Source organism: Prionailurus viverrinus, chromosome D4 (genome assembly GCF_022837055.1).
Source record: "Prionailurus viverrinus isolate Anna chromosome D4, UM_Priviv_1.0, whole genome shotgun sequence".
NCBI classification, from domain to species: Eukaryota; Metazoa; Chordata; class Mammalia; order Carnivora; family Felidae; genus Prionailurus; species Prionailurus viverrinus.
Window position 1 is genome coordinate 75,308,729 of NC_062573.1, and position 22,588 is coordinate 75,331,316.

The 22,588-nt window shown below is 36.8% G+C and overlaps 1 protein-coding gene across 2 annotated transcripts in view; it reads right to left on the reverse strand.

Moving 5' to 3' along the window:
* The window catches only part of SMC5 (structural maintenance of chromosomes 5), a 97,068-nt gene that overhangs the window by 53,016 nt on the left and 21,464 nt on the right, over positions 1-22,588 (reverse strand). For both annotated transcript variants that reach the window (XM_047829558.1, XM_047829557.1), the window contains exons 4-8: positions 19,799-19,961; positions 18,672-18,806; positions 16,649-16,789; positions 15,098-15,259; positions 14,011-14,082 (exon numbers count right to left, since the gene is read on the reverse strand). In XM_047829558.1, the coding sequence (XP_047685514.1) occupies positions 14,011-14,082; positions 15,098-15,259; positions 16,649-16,789; positions 18,672-18,806; positions 19,799-19,961 (673 nt within the window). The remainder of the gene's footprint in view (positions 1-14,010; positions 14,083-15,097; positions 15,260-16,648; positions 16,790-18,671; positions 18,807-19,798; positions 19,962-22,588) is intronic.

Sequence of the window (22,588 nt, forward strand, 5' to 3'; positions counted from 1 at the left end):
GTCAATAGAAAATATCCCCGAGGAAGTCCAGAAATAGACTTACAAAGTAAAGACTTTACAACAACTATTTTAAAAATGTTTTCAATGAACTAAAGAAAACCATGTCTAGATTACTAAAGACAAGGAAATAATGTCTCAATGAATAGAGGATTAATACAGAAATCAAGTATAAAAAAGAGCCAACTAGAAACTGTGGAGTTGAAAAGTACAATAACTGAAATAAAAAAATCACTAGTAGAGCTAAAAGCAGATCTGAATAAGCAAAACAAAGGGAAACTGAACATCAGTCACTTGAGATTATCCAGTTTGATGAAAAGAAAACAAATGAATAAAATGTGTATCAAAGTGTACCATCATGTAGATGGAAATACGCAGAATAGGAATCTCAGAAGGAGAGAACAAAAACAGGCAAAATGACTACCTGAGGAAATTAAAAACCCCAAACTTCCCAACTTTGATCTAAAACATTAATCTGCATATCCAAAAAGCTAAATAACTTCCCAGTAGGATAAAGTGAAAAACATCATTGTTAACTGCTAAAAGACAAAACGTTGAAAGCAAGATAAAAGTAACTCATCAAGTACAAGGGATCCCCAAGAAGATTAACAGCTGACTCCTTCCTCATCAGAAACCAAGGAGGCTAGAGGGCAGCAGGATGTCGTATTCAAAGTGCTGGGGGGAAAAAAAAACAAGAATTCTGTATCCAGTAAAACTATCCTTCAGAAACAAAGGATAATTTAAGACATTGCTAGATAAATGTGAACCGGGATAATTCATCACTAGCACACCTGCCCTACAAGAAATCCTAAAGTCAGTCTTTCATGCCAAGATGAAAAGACACTAGACAGTAACTTGAATCTATACAAAGAAACAAAGAGCACCAGTAAAGGTAACTACATAATTAATATAAAAAATAGTTAAAATGTATCTGTTGTTTGTAACTTTTTTTCTCTTTTCTGATTTAAAAGATAAATCAGTCCTGGTACTGATAAAAAAGATACAGTTGGTCTTACTCCCTAGTTCCTGGTTTGGACTTCTTAACATCCTTGAAATTGCCTGAGTGACAGGAGTATCTTTTGTTATTGATACTGAGCACGTTTGAACATGCCTGATTTTATGCCAATAAGATGATTCTTGGAAGGGTCCTGAGATCGCTTCAGAATGGGGACTGGTTGTCCAAAGAATCAACCACAAGATCAGAGGGCTGGAACTTTCAGCCCCATGCCCTGACCTCCTGGAGGAGAAAAGAACTGGAGATAGAGTTCATTTACCAATGGCCAATAATTTATTCAATTATGCCTACATAATAAAATGTCAATAAAAACTCATAATAAAATGTCAATAAAAACGACAAAGTTCTGGAGCTTCCGGGTTGGTGAAGAGGTCAATATGCCGGGAAGACAAAGCACCTAGTAGAGGTGAACGAAAGCTCTGAACACCCCACCCCCATATCTTGTCCTACGCATCTCTTCCATCTGGCTGTTACTGAGTTGTATCCTTTATAATCAACCAGCAGTTGTTAGGGCACCTTGGTTGGTTCAACTGATAGAGCATGAGACTCCTGATCTCAGGGTTTTGAGTTCAAGTCCCACACTGGGTATAGAGATTAATTAAAAATTTAAAATTCTTGGGGCACCAGGGTGGCTCAAACGGTTAAGTGTCCGACTTCAGCTCAGGTCACGATCTCACGGTTCAAGAGTTTGAGCCCACATCAGGCTCTGTACTGACAGCTTGGAGCCTGGAACCTGCTTCGGATTCTGTCTCCCTCTCGGCCCCTCCCTGGCTCACTCGCTTGGTCTCTCTTCCTCTCTCATAAGTAAATAAACATTTAAAAAATTTTTTAATTAAAAAATTTTTTAAAAATTAAAAATTTTTAAAAAACCCCAAAAAACAAAAAAATGGGAATTGTTAGGTGTAACATTTTCCTGGGCTCTGTGAGTCACTGTAATGAATGTAGAACCTAAAGGGGGACCGTGGGAATCCCTGCACTTGTAGTCAAGTCCAGCAGAAGTGCAGGTATCAATAACAAAAGATACTCCTGTCACTCAGGCAATTTCAAGGATGTTAAGAACTCCAAACCAGGAACTAGGGAGTAAGACCAACTGTATCTTTTTTTATCAGTACCAGGACTGATTTATCTTTTATCTTGCCCTGGGTCCTGGGTCCTTGAGACTAATATATGAAGCAAAGGCTGTCCTATGGGACCAAGCCCTTAGCTTATAGTCTGCTCTAATTCCAGGTAGTTAGTATCCAAACTGAATTGAATGTAGGACACGGCTGGTGTCAGAGAATCAAACATCATTACAAAAACAAAACTGCATGAAGAAAGAATTATAAACTGTGCTAACAGGCTTATACTAATGAAAGTACAATTTGTAGGACAGTAACAGCCACAAAGGAGGGAGAATGGAATGGAGCTATATATAGGGGCAAAGTTTTGCATACTACTGAAATTAAGTTGGTATTAATATAAATTAGATTACTATAAATTAAGATACTGTTATCCTAAAGGCAGCCACAAAGAAAATAGCTCAAAAAATACATGGTAAAGAAGGGAATTTAAATGGTACAACAGAAAATGCTTATTAACATAAACTAGTAATGGAGAACTAGAGGAACAAAAAAGTCCTAAGATACACTGGAAACAAATTAGCAAAAATGCTGCCTTGCCAGTAATTACATCAAATGGATTAAATACTCCCAATTAAAGGCAGGAAGAGGCAAAATGGATACAGAAGATGGCTAGGTAGGAGGATCTTGAGCTCATTTTGTCCCAAAGACACATCAAGGTAACAGTAACATCTATGAAACTAACCCTGAAAGCAATCTGAAAGACTAGCAAAACACATCTTCCACAGTCAACTGAAAAGAGGAGGCCACAGAGAAAATGATGGGAAGGGGACACGTGGGTGGCTTAGTTGGCTAAGTGTCCAACTTTGGCTCAGGTCATGATCTCACAGTTCATGGAGTTCGAGCTCCCTCGTTGGGCTCTCTGCTGTCAGCATGGGGCCCGCTTCAGATCCTGTCTCCCTGGCTCTCTGCCCCTCCCCCACTCGTGTGCATTTGCAAGTACTCTCTCTCTCAAAAATCAACAAACATTAAAGGAAAAAAAAAAAAAGAGAGGAAGGGCAGAGACACTTCTGGGAAGTAAAGCCCTGGAGGGAGTAACCACAAATGGCAAAGACCCTACAAGCACAGAGAAGTGAGAGGATCCGACTCCACACCAGCCAATCCTGGCACTGGGAAGACCGTAACATGTGGCTTTAAAAATCAGCAGAATTTGGGGCACCTGGGTGGCTCAGTCGGTTAAGCGTCCGACTTTGGCTCATGATCAAACAGTTCGTGGGTTTGAGCCCCATGTTGGACTCTGCGCTGACAGCTCAGAGCCTGGAGCCTGCGTCTGATTCTGTCTCCCTCTCTTTCTGCCCCTCTCCAATTTGCGTGTGTGTTTAAAAAAAAAAAAAACAAACAACAAAAAAAAAACAAAAACACACACAGCAGAATTTAACTCTGAAAGAGCCAGAGGGCAAGAGGAAATTCAGCCTGTGCCCTTAAAGAACCAACATAACAAAAAAACTCTGCTCAAGACAGTACAGAAGCAGCAGTTTGAGAAGTACCTGGTATGTAAGACAAGTGAATTTACTGACCAATCTTAGAATGTGTACCAAAGGGGCAGGGATCTTCAGGAGATCTCTCCAGGAACAAAAGTGCTGGCGATGCCGCAGATGACGCTGCCCTTCCATTCCCTCCGTTTAGGTAGCTTGTCTGCCGGCATTAACACTCCATCTACCTTGCTAGCATCACATGCTCCGCCCAAGCAGTCTCCTGGGGGCCAGCCCACCCAAACAACTGCCCCTAACCCACCATATGCTGCAGACAGCCCCAGCAGTTAGGGGTGCCACTCCAAAGTGACTCCTGCCCTGGGGGGACATAACCCCACACACCCGCACATCCGCAGTTCCAGCAGCCCAGACTCTTAGCTGGCTGTGCAGGGAGCCAGTTATGGCCTTTGACGCTCCTGCAAGTATGGCATCGAGGCTAACTGCAGACACCTAGGCTGCCGGCAAGTCCTGCACACCAGCAAGCCCGAGGCAACCTCAGGCCTCAGCGCAGGGACCAAACCCCGCCTAGTGCACCCACACCAAATATCTGGGGTCACTGCAGCCAGCAAGGCCAGAGGTGAGAGAGGCTCAGTCACAAGAGCAGGGCATACACAGCCCACACAGAGGGGACTCCTGGAACACCAAATTCTGGAGACCAGTGGGTGACTACGCTATAGGGTACCACAGGACCACCTTCTACACAAGGCCATGACTTTCAAGACTAGGAGATGTAGCTGACCTACTTAATACATAGAAACAAAAGACAAAATGAGATAGTGATATGTCCCAAATGAAAGAACAAGACAAAATTCACAAAGCTAAATGCAGAGGAGATAAACAACATGCCTAATAAAGAATTTAGGGGCACCTGGGTGACTCAGCTGGTTAAATGTCAGACTCTAGGTTTCTTTTGGCTCAGGTCTCATGGTTCATGAGATTGAGACCGGCACTGGGCTCTGCACCAACAGCATGAAGTCTACTTAGGATTCTCTCTCTGCCCCTCCCCTGCTCATGTCTTTCTCTCTCTCAAAATAAATAACTTAAAAAAAAAAAAAAAACCCTCAAAACAAAGGTAACAAAAATTGGGACTTCAGAAAACAGATGATCTCAATGAGAACTTCAACGAAGAAAATATGACAGAGTAGAAGAATTTAATAACTGAAAAAATATACTAAAGGAATCAACAGATTAGAGGATGTATCAATGATCTGGTGGGGTAATGGAAAGCAATCAAGCTGAATATCAAAAAGAAAAAATAATACATAAATGAGGCTAGGTTAAGGGAATTCAGCAACATCATTAAGCATAATAACATTCACATTATAGGGATCCCAGAAAGAGAAGAGAGAGTGGGGCGGCTGGGTGGCTCAGTCAGTTGGGTGTCTGACTTTGGCTCAGGTCATCATCTTGTGTTCTGTGGGTTTGAGACCCACGTGGGCTCTGTGCTGACAGCTCGGAGCCTGAAGCCTGCTTCAGATTCTGTGTCTCCCTCTCTCTCTGCCCCTCCCTCACTTATGCTCAGTCTCTGTCTCTCTCTCAAAAATAAGTAAACATTAAAAAGAGAGAGAGAGAGAGAGAAGAGAAGAGAGGAAAAAGGGGGCAGAAAACTTATTTTAAAAAATACTAGCTAAAAAATTTCCTAATCTGGGGAAGGAAAAACATCCAAGTCTAGGAACCACTGACAGCCCCTAACAAGATAAATCCCAGGAGGACCACACCAAGATACATAATAATTAAAATGCCAAAAAGTAATGATAAAGAGAAAATTTTTAGAGGAGCAAGAGAAAAGTTAAACACAAGAGAAACCTCCTAAGGCTATCAGGTGATTTTTCAGCAGAAACTCTGCCTGCCAAAAGGGAGGGTCAGTGATATATTCAAAGTGCCGATAAGAAAAAACTCACAACCAAGAATACTCTACCCAGCAAAGTTATCATTTAGAATAGGAGGAGAGATGAAAGAGTTTTTCACACAAACAAAAATTAATAGAGTTCTCACTAAACTTAACAGGAGCTCTTTAAGTTGTAAGAAAAGGCCACAACTAGAAGAAAATGATGAAATGAAAAAAGTCTCATAGGTAAAAGCAAACATCTACTAAAAGGTAGATTAATCACTTATAAAGTCAGTATGGAAGTTAAAATACAAAAGTAGTAAAATCAATTACACCTACAAAAATTAGTCAAGGGGGGGCGCCTGGGTGGCGCAGTCGGTTAAGCGTCCGACTTCAGCCAGGTCACGATCTCACGGTCCGTGCGTTTGAGCCCCGCGTCAGGCTCTGGGCTGATGGCTCAGAGCCTGGAGCCTGCTTCCGATTCTGTGTCTCCCTCTCTCTGCCCCTCCCCCGTTCATGCTCTGTCTCTCTCTGTCCCAAAAATAAATAAATGTTGAAAAAAAAAAATTTAAAAAAAACAACAAAAATTAGTCAAGGGATACCCAAATAAAAAGATGTACAGTATCATATACATAAAATGTGAAAGGGGGAGCAAAAATGTAGTGATTTTAGAATGTGTCTGAATTTAAGGAACCACTAACTTAAAATAGACTGCTACACACATATGATGCTATATATGAACTCAGTGGTATCCACAAATCAAAAACCTAAAATAGATACACAAAAAAACACAGAAAGGAATACAAGCATAACACTAAAGAAAAGTTTCAACCATAATATAAGAGCAAGAGAAGAAATGAACAGAACTACAAAAAGAACCAGAAAACAATATAAACAAAACAACAATAAGTACATACCTGTCAATAATTACTTCAAATGTAAATGGATTAAGCACTCCGGTCAAAAGACATAGGATGACTAAATGGATTAGAAAAAAAAATACCCATGTATACGCTGCCTTTAAGAGACTCACCTCAGACATCAAGACACCTACAGACCAAAGTGAAGGGATGGAAAAAGATATTCCATGCAAATAAAGCAGAACACAAAAAGCAAGGGTCGCAGTGTGTATATCAGACAAAACAGACATTAAAACAAATACTAAAGCAAGAGACAAAGAACTACAGCATTACACACTGATAGAGATCAGTCCAGCAAGAAGATATAACAACTGTAAATAACTATGTAACCAACAAAGGAGCAACTAAATATATAAAGTAAATATTAACAGACAAAGTGAGAAATCAATAGTAGAGGACTTTAACACTTTGATCATCCAGACCAAAAAAAAAAAAAAATCAACAAAGAAACAGTAGCTTTGATCAACACTTAGATTAGATGGATCTAACAGATATATACAAAACATTCCATCCAAAAACAGAATACACATTCTTTTCAAGTGCACACAGAACATTCTCCAAAATAGATCACATTGGGCCACAAAGTCTCAATAATTAAGAAGACTGAAATCATATCATATCAAGCACCTTTTCTGATTACAATGGTATAAAGTTAGAAATCAATTACAAGAAAAATCTGGAAAGTACATAAGCACATGGAAGCTAAACAAAATGTTACTTAACAATGAACGGGTCAACCAAGAAATTAATGAGGAAATAAAAAAATACACAGAGGCAAAAGAAAATGAAAACACAATGGGCCCAAATCTTTGGGACACAGTAAAAGCAGTTCTAAGAGGGAATTTCATAGTGATACAGGGCCTATCTCCACAAGGAAATCTCAAACAACCTAACCTTACACTGAAAGAAGCTAGAAAAAGAACAAAGCAAACCCAAAGCTAGTAAAAGGAAGAAAATAATAAAGATGAAAGTAGAAACAAATGAAATATAGAAAGATAAAAAAAGATAAAAGAAACCAAGACCTGGTTCTTTGAAAAGATTAAACAAAATCGATAAACCTTTAGCTGGACGCATCAAGAAAAAAAAAAAGGGAGGACTCAAAATCTCAAGTGAAGGAAAAGAAATAATGGACACCACAGAAATATAAATAAGAAAATATTATGAAAAATTATAGGCCAATAAATAGGACAACCTAGGAGGAATGGATAAATCCCTAGAAACCTATAACTTCCCTAAATCAGGAAGAAACAGAAAATTCAAACAGACCAAATACTAGTAATGAAATTGAATCACTACTCAAAAATCTCTCAGCAAACAAGGCCAGGACCAGATGGCTTCACAGGTGAAATCTACTACACATTTAAAGAGTTAATACCTATTCTCAAACTATTCCAAAAATTGGAACAGGAAATAAAACTTCCAAATTCATTCTATGAGGCCAGCATTTCGCTAATACCAAAACCAAAGATACTACCAACCAACCAACCAACCAACCAACCAACCAAAAAACTACAGGCCAGTATCTGATGAATACAGATGCAAAATCCTCAACAAAGTACAGTATTAGCAATCCAAATTCGACAGCACATTAAAAGGATCATTCACCATGACCAAGTAGAAGTTATTCCATGGATGCAAGGTGGTTCAATATTCACAAATCAATCAATGTGATACTCTGGTATAAAAATCCTATCACCATCTCAATATATGCAGAAAAACACATGTGACAAAATACAACATCCATTCATGTTTAGAGAGAAACATAACATAATAAAGACTATCTATGAAAAACCCGTATCTAACATCACACTCGATGAAGAACTGAAAGCTTTTCCTTTAAGATCAAGAACAAGAAAAGAACATCCACTATCACCACTTTTATTCAACATAATACTGGAAGTTGTAGCTGCAACAACCAAACAAGAAAAATAAAAGACATCCAAACTGGTAAAAGAAGTAAAAATTGTCACTATCTGCAGATGGCGTGACACTAACATACAGAAAACTCTAACGCCTCCACCAAAAAACTGTTAGAACTGATAAGTGAATTCAGTAAAGACGCAGAATACAAAATTAATATAAAGAAATCTGTTGCATTTCCATACACTATTAATATAAGGGCAAAAAGAGAAATTAAGAAAATGATCCTATTTATAACTGCACCCCCAAAATATAAAATACCGAGGAATAAATTTAACCAAGGAGGTGAAAGACATACACTCTGAAAACTACAACACACTGATAAAAGAAACCAAAGGTGACACAAATGAAAGACAGACCATGCTCATGGAATGGAAGAATTAGTATCATTAAATTGTTCTGTTGTCCAAAACAATCTACAGATTCAATGCAATCCCTATGAAAATACCAAGAGCATTTTTTCACAGAATTAGAATAATCCTAAACTTTGGATGGAAACAGAAAAGATCTTGAATAGCCAAAGAAAATTTGAAAGAAAGCAAAGCTGGAAGTATCTCAATCCCAAATTTTAGGATATACTACAAAGCTATAGTGATCAAAACAGTATGGCACCAGTCCAAAAAAACAGGCACACTGATCAGTGGAACAGAACACAGAGCCTGGAAATAAACCCACACCCATATAGTCAATCTACAACAAAGGAGGAAAGAATATACAATAAAGACAAGACAGTCTTTTCAATAAATGCTGTTGATAAAACTCAATAGCTACGTGTAAAAGAATGAAACTGGGCTGCTTCCTTACACCATACACAAAAATTAACTAAAATGGATTAAATTCCCTAAATGTAAGACCTGAAACCATAAAACTCCTAGAAGACAGCATAGGCAGTAATTTTTTTGACATTGTCCTCAGCAAGGTATTTATGGCTATGTCTCCTCAGGCAAGGGAAAACAAAAGCAAAAATAAATATTGGGCCTACTGGTATACCAAATACAACTACTAGTATACCAAAATGAAAAGCTTTTGCACAGTGAAGGAAACTATCAACAAAACAAAAAGGCAATCTAGTGAACAAAAAGATGTTTGCATGCAATACAAGGTTAATATCCAATCTGGTAAGAAGTTAATATCCAATATATAAAGATCTTATGCAACTCAATACCAAAAAAAACTACAAAAAACAACCAACCTGATTAACACATGGGCAGAGAACCTGAACAGACATTCTCCCAAAGCAGACATACAGATGGCCAAAAGATAAATAAAAAGGTGCCCAACATCTCTCATCATTGGGGAAATGCAAATCAAAACCACAATGAGTGAACACTTAGCACCAGTCAGAAAGGTTAGTATCAAAAAGGCAATTAACAAGCGTAGCAAGGATGTAACCATTGTGTTCTGCTGGAAGGAATATAAAATGGTGCAGACCATTTGTCACTGTGGACAACAGTATACAGGTTCCCTGAAAACTTAAAAATAAAAAACAGAAATGCTGTAAGATCCAGTAATTCCACTACCCAAAGAAAACGAAAACACCAGTTTGAAAATATATATGCACCCCTACGTTTACCATAGCATTATTTACAACAGGCAAAATATGGAAGCAACCTAAGTGTCCATCCGTAAATGAATGGATAAAGAACACACACACACACACACACACACACACACACACACACACACAACCAGAATATTACTTAGCCATAAAAAAGAATGAGATCTTTCCATTTGCAACAACATAAATGGACTTAGAGGAATGATGCTAAGTGAAATAAGTCAAAGACAAATGCCATATGATTTCACTTATATATGGAATCTAAAAAACGCACAAATGAACAAAGACTCTTAAGTACAAAAAACAAACTGGTGGTTGCCAGAAGGGAGTGAGTGGGGTGATGGGTGAAGTAAAGGGGATTAAGGAGATAAAAACCTCCAGTTATAAAATAAACCACAGAGATGAAAAGAACATAAGGAAACAGTCAATAATATTGGAATAACAACATATGATGATAGGTGATGACTACACTTATGATAAGCAAGGAGTAATATACAGAACTGTTGAATCAGTATGTGGTACACCTGAAACCAGCGTAACACTGTACGTTAATATTTATTTCGATTAGACAAAGGAAAAGCCGTGATCCACCAGAAAAACATTTTAATTTTTTTTTTAACATTTATTTTTGAGGGAGAGAGAAAGAGAGACAGAGAGAGAAAGACAGAGTGTGAGCAGGGGAGGGGCAGAGAGAAAGGGAGACACAGAATCCAAAGCAGACTCCAGGCTCCCAGCTGTTAGCACAGAGCCCAACGTGAGGCTCAAACCCACGAACACTAATATCATGACCTGAGCAGAAGTTGGATGCTTAACCGACTAAGCCACCCAGGTGCCCTAGGAAACACATTTTAGATTTGAAGACACAAACAGGTTTAAAGTAAAAGGATGAAACTTTCTATAGTCAAACAGAACTCTGCATTTCCCCCCTCTTCGCAATCCTCATTTCAGTACAAGGAACAACTATCCATCCAATTGTGAAGTGAAAATGTTAGATATGATCCTTGATTCCTCCACAATTCAATCCTTCTATCTACTCCCTCAGCAAATTTTGTGGTTCAGTTTTCTAAATTAGCTTGTCAACTGCTACCACGTGAGGGGAAGCCACCGTTCTCATGTGCCTAGCCTACCTCGGCAGCCTCATAACTGAACCCTCTACTTTTTTGTCCCACATGGTCCATTCTCCATAAGGCAATCCTGGGTGTTATTAAAAAAATATATGAAATACTGTTTCTCTCTGGCTTAAAAACCTCCAACACCCTCTGAGTTTCTCACAGCATTTACAATCAAATTTAATTTCCCTTCTTTTTTCTTCAAGGGCCTCTCATATCTGCTGTTTCTCAGGAACAATACTGGACCTCGTGGGACACACAGGAAAGACTGTCAAAGTGTTAAGAAAAAACAATTTAGAATTTAGAATTTGATTCATCAATATTAATATTCTAGAATGAGCGCAAAAGATGTATTTTCCAACATATAAGGCCTCAGAAAGTTCATCACCCAAAGCGTATCTCTAAAACACCCACAGAAAATATCCAGCAAGAAAAAAAACAACAAAAAAACCACCTCCTAAGAGGCAGAAGGATGATATAAGAAGTACTAAGATCGAAAAAGCCAATAAAACATTATTAAGTCTAAATAACCACAGATGGTAAAAAATAACATTTTAAATAACTGACAAGTAAAATTTCTGAGTACAGACATGGAGCGGAGGAAGAGAAAGTAACTTAATTAAATGGAAGAATACAAATGCTGATAACTATGGAAAACATGTTATTTAAACTTTAAGAGTAATCAGTAGAATAGGCTTAGAATATATAATTTTAGGGGAAAAATGGAGTAAGAAAACCTTTATCAACAGCAACAGAAAGTAGGAAGGGAAGCAGGAGAAATCAAACAAAAAGCATAGTAAGTAGAAAACAACAGTAAATGGAACTGGTTCAACTCCCTTACTGTATGAAAAAGTGTCAACACACGAAATTAACAAAAACTACAAAACAAAACCCAGTATATACTACTCATACCAGATCAAATAAATCAAAACATGATGCAGAAGTAACAAAACACCATAGTTTTAAAATCTAGGAAGCAAAAACTAATATAATTTTGAGGCAAAATAGACATATCTACACTCACAGAAAGTATTTCACTTTAAAAATGGATAAATCAGGTAGGTAAGAAAGTATGTAGAACATCTGCATAATATAAGCATGGTAAACCTGTTCTAACACATATGTAAGTATATTCATACGTACATACAAATATATATACACACACACATATAAAACTCCACACCTAAAGACTGAATACACATTCTTTTTGAATATATATAAAGAACATGTATAAAACCAAATATAAAAGTCCAAAGAGATCTCAAAATATCTACAATAAAGTCGACATTTATTAACCATCAAGGAACAGAATCAGAACTCTACATTAAGGTTTTGAAATTACATATTCATAGACATTAAAACAGTATGAACTCCTATATAATCTTAAATGAATAAAAATATTAAACTGAAAATATAAAATCTTAAAGGGAAAAAAAAGAAATGCACTTATCAACACATAGGAGATACAACCAAGTGATAACGAGAAAAGTATTTATACCCTAAAATGTTATTTATTAAAAGTTAAAAATGAAATAACTTATAAAAATGACAAGCCCTAACAAATACATTAGGGAAAAAAAAAGACAATATTGGTTCAAGGAGCATTAAACTATTTAAGAAGTCAGCATAACACTGAAAAACCAGTTAAGGATGAAACAAAAGAAAATTTTAGGCCAATCTCACATGGTGCGAAAAATCCTAAATACAAGATTTTCTAGTTGAATCCAGCAATATATTAAAATACCAAGTAAGATGTGTGACAGAAACATAAGGATGGTTTAATTACACAACTTATCAACCTGTATTCCTGTTCAGGGTTTTAAAGATGAAATCTTTATGCCTTTTCCCTTCTAAACTCTAAAAAAAGGGTTCACTCCCACAAGGATAGAGGGAACAAGGGAGGAGACACCAGCAATTGGGAGATTTCAATAACATTCATAAAAGGAGAGACAGCACAGGGACAACTAATTTAGCAGCCTAGTTAGTCTAAGAGCTACAGGGTAAAAGGCATGAAAGGACACGGAAAAGACTCTTCCAAAACAAAAACCAAAATACAAATCCCAGAGACTCTCAACAACTAGGAGATGGCAAGTACAAAAGGACTGCCCTGCCCTACCTCCTGCACCCCATCCGTACAGACAACCTGAGCACCTGACACGGACAGCCTAGCTTCTGCCAAGGAAATGTGAGGTTTATTCTCTGGAGAAATTAGAGAGGTGCCTGCCTGGGCTTTGAAGATGAAGGCACAGAAAAAAGGGTGAGGCTGAAAACTGGAAGATTAACATAATGCTTCAACTGCCAGGAATGCTTCAGGTTATACACCTTTCCCTAAGAGAGGTAATTCAAATTTTAGTTTCTGAATGGTTCTAAGGAACAAAACCCCACATATAGCCGGGGATCTCTTAGCTAAAAAGCCCGTCTTCTTGCATAGTCATCCTAAAATAATTTTGCCATCAAGCCCCACACCTGTGCACAAAGAATCTGCATTAGCTTTGTAATGTCCTATCTTAACATAAACAGAATCTCTTAAAATTTAATTTCTGCGGGGCACCTGGGTGGCGCAGTCGGTTAAGCGTCCGACTTCAGCCAGGTCACGATCTCGCGGTCCGTGAGTTCGAGCCCCGCGTCGGGCTCTGGGCTGATGGCTCAGAGCCTGGAGCCTGTTTCCGATTCTGTGACTCCCTCTCTCTCTGCCCCTCCCCCGTTCATGCTCTGTCTCTGTCCCAAAAATAAATAAACGTTGAAAAAAAAATTAAAAAAAAAAAAAAAAAAAAAAAAAAAAATTTAATTTCTGCTACTGAGATAACTAAAGCCAATTTTACCATTAAAAAACTATAGCCACCCAGTTACAAAGATCATAATGCTTATTGATAAGTAGTTTTGAGAATTTTTCCTAATCACCCTCTGTGCAACTTCTCTACTTCCAGATCTTAGTATCCCTCACAGATTAAGAGGCAGAGAATGAAGAAAACTTTAAACAACTCCCAAACAAAAAGTCGTCCCATAATCCAGACCCGAACACAAAAAAGTTAGGGTAAATTAGCATAATAAAAATGTCAATACAAAATCTTACCTGTTTATCTTTCCTTTCTATAATATCTTGCTTTTGTTTGCATTTTTGAGATGTCTCTTTAATATCTGTTGCCTGTAAGATTGAACCAGAAGGAGGGGAATTTAGTTAAAATCTCAAGCAAGCAAATTATGTGGCCCCAGCCATCAAAATATTAAATTAACCCACCACGCTTTTTCATGATTTCTTTCAAACCAAATTCATAATCATCACCAAAAATACTAAGTTACCTGCAAATCTATAAAAGGTTATTCCTATTGATATTAACAACAGCTGTAGCAATATGCATACATATGTTTTCTTTATTTCTTCACATTTATTATCTCATGTTATTTCATCTGATCCTAAAAATAATCCTATTAGGATAGCAGGAACCCATAGTTTAAACCATTCTTAACATCTGATTCCAAAATCTCCCTAAAGTTAACAGCCATGACCATAAAAATTTTTAATTTAGGTTTAAAATGTTTAGTTTATTTGTTTTGAGAGAGAGAGAGAGAGAGAGAGAGAGAGAGAGAGAGACAGCACATGAAAGAGAGAGAATGCGTGTGTGTGAGTGGGAGGGGCAGAAAGAAAGGGAGAGAATCCCAAGCAGGTTCTGCACCGGCTTAGAAACCCCAAGATCATGACCTCAGGCAAACCAAGAGTCAGTTGCTTAACCAACTGAGCCACTCAAGCACCCCTTAGGTTTAAATGTTTTAAATACATTTTTAAAAAAATAGTATATTCCATATGCCACAGAATATGGCATAGAATACATAGAATACTATGTATTCTAAGACACACAAGGTTTTCTACAATACACTCACAAAAGGAGTTCAATGTTTCTAGGAACACTACTCTGAATCCTCTTATAATTAAAACAATCACATTTCAGTTTTCCCTTTTGTATCTTGGAATTTCTATAAAGTAGCAACTGTCCAAATGTGATGATCAGACCCTAAGAACCCTGTGGTGGCCGAATTCAGTCAGAGAATGTAAACGATGAAAGCTACAAGTCCATCTACAAAATATCTTAAAAGATGGCAAAAGAGCTCTTGTATTTGCTAAAATAAAACACAGAAAATTCAAAAATGAGCCAGAGAAGTACCTTCTCTTTGATTCGAGCCTCCAAACTCTGACGCTGCCTCTCAATTTCTTCAATTCGACGTGTCATAGGGATCTGCCCTTCTTTAAGTTTTCTGACCTCTTCCTTCACTCGGTCTCGAGCTAGCTTTACTTCTTCATACTCCTGACGGACATTTTCATATTCCTTGCAATTAATTCAAAAAACAGAAGTTAATGCACTACTAGCTTAAACTAAGTCATATACTAAAATCAAGGTGCAGGAAAAACCAAATCTATGAAAAAACCCTTTTGATATCCTTTCGGCAGGTCCACGAGTATAAAGTTTGCCATAAGAAACAACGTCAGATATAGTGAATTCCAACAATGACGTATAAAGAAGCTTGACACTCTCTTAGTACTTGCCTCTATTACGAGGTCAGACTCCGACTTCCATCCCTTCCGGGTTCTGAAACTTACACACTAATTGCTACTAAAATAAGGGTTTCCTCTAGTCTCTCAATAGAGGAAGGATATCAGAACTTACAAATAAACAAAAGAAATTCAATTATGGTAAAAGTAAAAATAAAAACAGTAAAATGTAAAAAGTAAAAATGAAAAAAAAACGAGGAAAATGGGTCAAAAGGAGAACAAAAAGCAGCATGCAGGTAAAAATGAGGCTTGTCATGTCACAGGAATTAATAAATATTTGCTAAAAAATAACAAAAGTAAGTGGAGTACTAAGAGAGCATACAGTAAGAATGAACGGGAGGAAGAAAAGATTATAAACATGTAAGTAAATTTTTAAAAAACGAAAAAAGATTGAAATCAATCTTAGAAAGAAAAGGATTAACCAAAAGACTTTAAAGGAGAAACATAAAGTAGGTTTAAGACTAATAATGGACATAGGAAAATGTAATCAAAACAAGCTAAAGAAAGGAAAAAGTTTAAGAATAATGGGATTGTGGGACAGGAGAGGGTGATGAGGTGGGGGGAGAAAGGCCACAAATACAGCCACTCATTTTTCCATTCTATTAACAACTATTTCCATCCTAAGCCTGGAACAAACATTATGAAACTTCCTCAATCTGTTCCGCCCATCAAAAAGAAATGCACTGAGGGAACTGACTCTTGAGTCCAAACTATGGTCTGGGACACTATTCATCATAGGGTGATTAGGAAGAAAACAGCAGCATCAATAAGCTTATGAAGCAGGAGTAGAGAATTACAGAACATAGCGTGCAGCTCCTTCCAGACCAAAAATCAGTATCAGTAGTACACACCAAGTGAATTCTCAGCGACCTAAGGACACTCCAAGAGTTTATTTTTATATGTGTAAACATTTTTAGATCATTACATTTTATAAAACAAAACTACCTGTTGAGGACTCATATCCAGAAAAATAAAGAGCACAATCAAATAAAGAGCTATACAAGTATACAGCTACATCATACCACAGAGACAAACTTTATGATTATTTTTAAGGCAAAAATGAACAAAAACACCTAATCTGAATACAGAGCAATTAGTGCCTTCTTCATAGCTTTTCTGCCAGTAAAAAGAGTCACTATTTTTGCCTCTGATAATTAAGACTTACCACCCATGGTCTTTTCGCTTCAAGCATCTCGATCAAATCTAAATGTCGCTTACGTTCATAGAATCTCTCCACATCTTGTTTATATCTTTCATTCCTCTGAATCATTTTCTCTAGATATTCAGTTTTCTCTTTGCACGAGGTCTAAAACAAATATGTAACAAGTCGCTTAACTGAGAAGACAACAGGTCAAATCTTTTAATAATGAAAGACAATGCTAGCAAAATTTCACAATAAAGAATTTCACAGGAGTACTTAAGAACTGTGTAAAACTAACATGCATGCCTGAGTTCTGGTCTAGGCTCTACAATTTGTTAGTCGGGCAACTGTGAGGAAGCCCTGCCACACCTGAGCCTAGAGTCTTCCTGCCTAAAGAGAAGATAGGTATCTGCCCCACTCGCCTCAAGGGCACAAGTGATGTACTTACTATAAGTGCAAGTTCAACAAAAGCTGGAACGTGAAAAGTAGTATTATTAAGATTTGTATGTTATGAGTTATTAAGATTTGTATGTTATGAGTTATTAAGATTTGTAACTCATGAGTTAAGGACTAAGAAATGAGACGAAGGAAGGTGAGATCTGGCTTTCAGACTGCGAGTTCACAAGCGCAAAGATGTACTCAGAACCTAGTACAATACATGCTTGCGTTCTTTCAGAGGATGGCAGCGGTCTCGGTGAGTGTTTCAGATGGAGTACAGTAGTCCCTCCCCTATCTGTGGGGAATACAGCCCCAAACCACTAGATGATGCCCGAAACCACAATAGTACCAAACCCTACATACCTGGTTTTCCCTATACATGCATACCTATGATAAAGCTTAATTTATAAATGAGACACAGAGACTGACAATAACATGACAGAATAACTGTAACAATATGCTGTAATAAAAGTCATGTGGATGTGGTCTCTCTCAAAATACTGTACTGTTGTCACCCTTCTGCTTGTGATGACTGACATGAGTGATAAAATGGCACGTGAAGTGAAGTGACCGACAGAGGCACTGTGATGTAATGTCAGATTATTGCTGTACTTGTGACAATATGTCAGGAGGATCATCTGCTTCTAGACCGCGAGTGACCGCAGGTAAATGAAATGGCATAACTAAAAGCATGAAGGGGGGCGGTGGGGAAACTAATGTATGAAACTGGTCCATGGGGGCAAAGGTAAAAAGACTTAATAAGTATCTAGAGCAATATAAAATAATTACTACTCCTTAGGTCAGTCTGATTAAGTATGATTATTCATACTTAGTATAATATACTAATATTATATTATATTATATTATATTATATTATATTATATTATATTATATATATATAATATTATAATATGATATACTAATATAATAGTACAATATACTAAGTATACTAAGTATTATACTTAGTATAATAAATATTAAATTACAACGATATGCATATTATTAAGTATGGGCAGTTACGGTGTAAGAGAAAGCATTTGTTTATAAGGTGTCTGATTACAAAAATATACTGGATTTATTTTAGTGGCTGGGATATGGAGAATGATTCATTACACAAAACACCTTTTAAAAGGATATTCTATAAAAGGACTCATAAAGTCTAACCTACCTCCTGCAACTGAAAAAACATAGAAATGGTTCAAAAGAGACACTGTGTCAAAAGCTACAGGGTATCTGCTGTACTCCCCCAAAGCCTTTTGGGTCCTGACTCATGGCAGGTGTTTAAGAAATGCTAAATGAGTAAAAGAATAATATTGAAACTTCCTGAGAGGTAAAAACATACTTTAAAATAATATGATTGGTTCTTTAGAAATTTAATTTGTAACATGTGTTTGATGAAATGGTAGTCAGATTTTTCAAACTTTCCATGATCAAATCCATTTCTCACTTTTTGTCACCTAGTTTCATGTTAGCAATAAAATCCTACGTGAGAAAAAAATCACAAATAAATGAAGTCACTCAATGAATCAGAGCTCCTATTCACTCTCCACATTATGAAAGACAAAAATAAGTGAGGAACAATAGAAATGAGTTGTCTATTTATAAATACCTCTAGTTGTTTTTCTTTCTCCCTGAAGTTTTTGAGTTCACAGTGGTATCTGTGCATTTCTGGAGGTCCAATGGACTTCTCAGTAGCTTCAAGGAGTTCAATTTTACTCAGTTTAGCAAATTCTCCAACTTTATCCTAGAGCACAAAATTTAAATATCAACAACTATTATCACTTATAAATATCTTCAAAACATATATCATTCAATGATCGCGCCTGTCAAGATGAAACTTTGAAAAGAAAAAAATTATAAGATGTGCCAATATAAATGTCCCTCATATACTATTCTTTAAAATGATAAATATAAACTTAGGGTATGAACTCTCATCTTTCTGAGAACCTTTTAAAAATTTCTATGCCAATATTTCTAAGGCAAAGTGTTTATATACACATAATAAATAGCTTGGGAATAAAAGAAAAAACAGTCCCCTGGATTGAAATGATCATTATCTACCACTCATCAGTTGGAATGTTAGAAGTTAAGAAAAAAGACATTTCAAACATCTACTTCATATCAGACACCAGCTAACAATGCTTTCAAATTTTAAATCTGTATTTAATTTGGACATATGTAATCAAATCATTGTTTCTGAATGGAAAATATGAACTATGATTCAGAAACTAGACAGCACTCAAAGATGTAATAACATTCACTTCAACATTTAACATCTAATGTGCATTTTCAGGATATTTTTACTAAAATTTAAAATATGACAAAGTTTTAGAAGGCACATGTACCGATTTAAGAGTTTTAGTGTATCAAGTATACTTGATGTATTTATACAAAAACACGATTAAGAAGTTATTTATTAACAAAATTTTAAGAGACTACAAAGTGTAAGCACATGGCCATCCAAGTTACTCTACTTCAAAACAATACAACTTGATACCCTTTACAATATTCTGCAATTGAGACTTTCAACTTCTTATCACTTCAAATCACTACAATAAGATCATAATAGGAGATGAGATGCTATCTTTTATAAAGAACAGTGAGTATTAACATTACCAGGCTGTTAGTTTAAATAGCACCCATGAGAACATCTCATGAAAAGTATTTCTATTCTCATATGGCATGAAGAGGAAGAAACATGCAATTTTCCCATCTGTACATTGATTTCTCTCATACCTGAGGTAGAAATTGGCAAAGATTGCCCACTTGGATATTTAAGGCTGCAACTTGCTCTTCCACCACTTTCTGGGTTGTAGATTTTTTGTTGATGAACCAAGACGACTGATTTTTTGCCACGTCAATTTCACGGGTGATGGTAAGATTTCCAGAATTTCTGAACCTATTTAAAAAATAATTTAAAAATCCTTACATTCAAAATTATATGTATCACTTTAGAAATAAAATTTCCAAAATTCTCTTGCAACAAAGGTTGCCAGACAGGATTGTTACTACAATTTTTATTCCTTCTGATATTTTGGCCCCTCCAAAGAAGGAAATCTTGATATTTTATTGGTAATGATACTTAATTGACCACACGTAAGTTACCACAGATTCAACATCACAATTATTTAAACTGTTACAGCAAATGCCAATACTAATTTCCAAACACTGACAGAGAATTTATATCTGAAGTTATTTATCCTTTAAATTATGTTATTCTCCAATCACATGCGTTGACTGCAATTCAAAATAGGTTGGCATATTAAAGCATATAAAAACTAAACGCTGAAACTTCCACTACTTGGAAAATACATGAATAGAAACCAATTCTTGCATAAGCACTTCCAGACATCAGAACTAGCCCAGTCATACAGGTAGCCCATGCCTTCCTCATCACGTACTCTACTCTGAATTCAGAGGAGACCACAACATACAGCCTTATAAAGGAACATTAAGCAATACAGAATCTGAAAGAAGGGTATTTACTTATTTCTTGCTTTTAGAAGTACTACTGCTCCACACCTCCCATCCATCTTCTTCACTGGGAATCAGCAGCATGTGGTAGAAAGATAAATTATTGGTATTCAATGGCTAAATGACAATGATAATTTGTAAATGTTGTGTATATAGACTATATTGTAATCAGAACACTCCAAACATTAAGATTTCACAACTTAAAAAAAAGTCGTTTTAAATTTTCATTTCCAGCAGAATGACTAATGAACTACCGTTCCTGAGCTTCTTGCTGTAAACTACAAATAATGAAATATTAAAATATGTTCACAAATGCATTTATGAGTTAGCTTGAAAGTAAGTAATTCTGGCCAAAATCCCAGTGCAGGTGGAGATCCAGAAGTGGAAAAATGAAAATGGCTTTTACCCTGGGAGCATGTATTCCACCAAACAGCCTTACACATTTTCATAATCACCCAGCAGAGGGGCTGCAGAGGAGGCCTACAGCTACCCAAAGTAGAGGGTCTAATAAAAACCAGCCCCAGAAGACTACACCCTCATGGAAGGGTAAACTAGAAGTACACCACCACCATCACCAGACCCAGCGAAGTGCCTGTCGCAAACTATGGCTTGACGGAAAAAGTCTCTCCTGACACGCTTATTAACCACAAGTCAGTCTCAAACAGATTAGTATCTTGAATTTAGTTACATGACATACCTAAGATTAAAAATGCACCAACTGAGAATTGTGTGTATTTTGATCCTGGTTTGAAAGTATCCAATGATCTGCTGCAGAAGTCAGTGAAAATGCCCTCAGCAGGAATCTACCTTTACCCTCAAAGAATTAACACGAAGTTCAAAGAGAAAGGAGCGGCTTACTGGAAACACACACAAAAACAAAGCATCAAGAGTACGAACTAGCAGAAATAACAAAGAATCATACTGGAAACAATGGGCAAGTACAGAATAAGTATATTCACTGTATTTCAAGAAATAGAAGATGGAAAATATTGACTTATATCTAGGATCTGAAAAAGAACCACAGGGAAATGGACTAGAATGGAGCACAAAGACATAAAAAAATGAAAAATATGAAGGATGTAAAGAGACACAGATGACTTAGAGCCCAATATCTAATAAGAGTGCCAGGGGAGCCTGGGTGGCTCAGTCTGTTAAGTGTCTGACTTTGGTTCAGATCATGATCTCACAGTTTCTGAGTTCGAGCCCCACGCTGGGCTCTGTGCTGACAGCTCAGAGCCTAGAGCCTACTTCGGATTCTGTGTTTCCACTTCTCTCTGCCCCTCCCCCACTCATCCTCCCTCTATCTCTTTCTCAAAAATAAGCGTTAAAAAAAAAAAAATACAGTTCCAGAAGGAAGAGAGACAAAGAATGGATCAGAGGCAATATATGAAGAGATAATACATAAGAATTTTCCAAACCATAAATTTAAGAAGCTCACTAAATCCCAAGCAAAATAAACAAACAATAAATCCACATCTAAATATATGGTGTAAAACTATAAAACACCAAAAACTGAGATAGGATTTTAAAAAATCACTTCAGAAAAGGAGAATTACTATGAAAGAAACTAAGATCAGACTCACATCTGAAGACAATGGAATAATACTTCACATATGTTGAGAAAAGACCTATTGGGGCACCTGGAGGGCTCAGTCTGTTGAGAGCCCAACTCTGGCTCAGGTCGTGATCTTGAAGTTTGTTAGTTCAAGCCCCACGTTGGGCTCGCTGCTGTCAGTGCAGAGTCCGCTTCAGATCCTCTGTCCCCTTCTCTCTGCCCCTCCCCTGAATGCACTTTCCCAAAAATACATAAACCTTAAAAAGAAGAAAGAAAGAAAAGAAAAAGAAAAAAGACCTATCGATGTAGACTTTTATATCCAGCATATACACCTTTCAAGATTGATAGCAAAAGATCATCATTTTCAGACAAAAACTTAGTGTTCCACTAGAAGATCCTCATTAAAGAAAACTTTAAAAAATGTCCTCTGGCAGAAAGAAAGTAATCCCAGAGGAAATCACAAAAATGCAAGAAAGAATAAAAAGCAAGGCAAACCA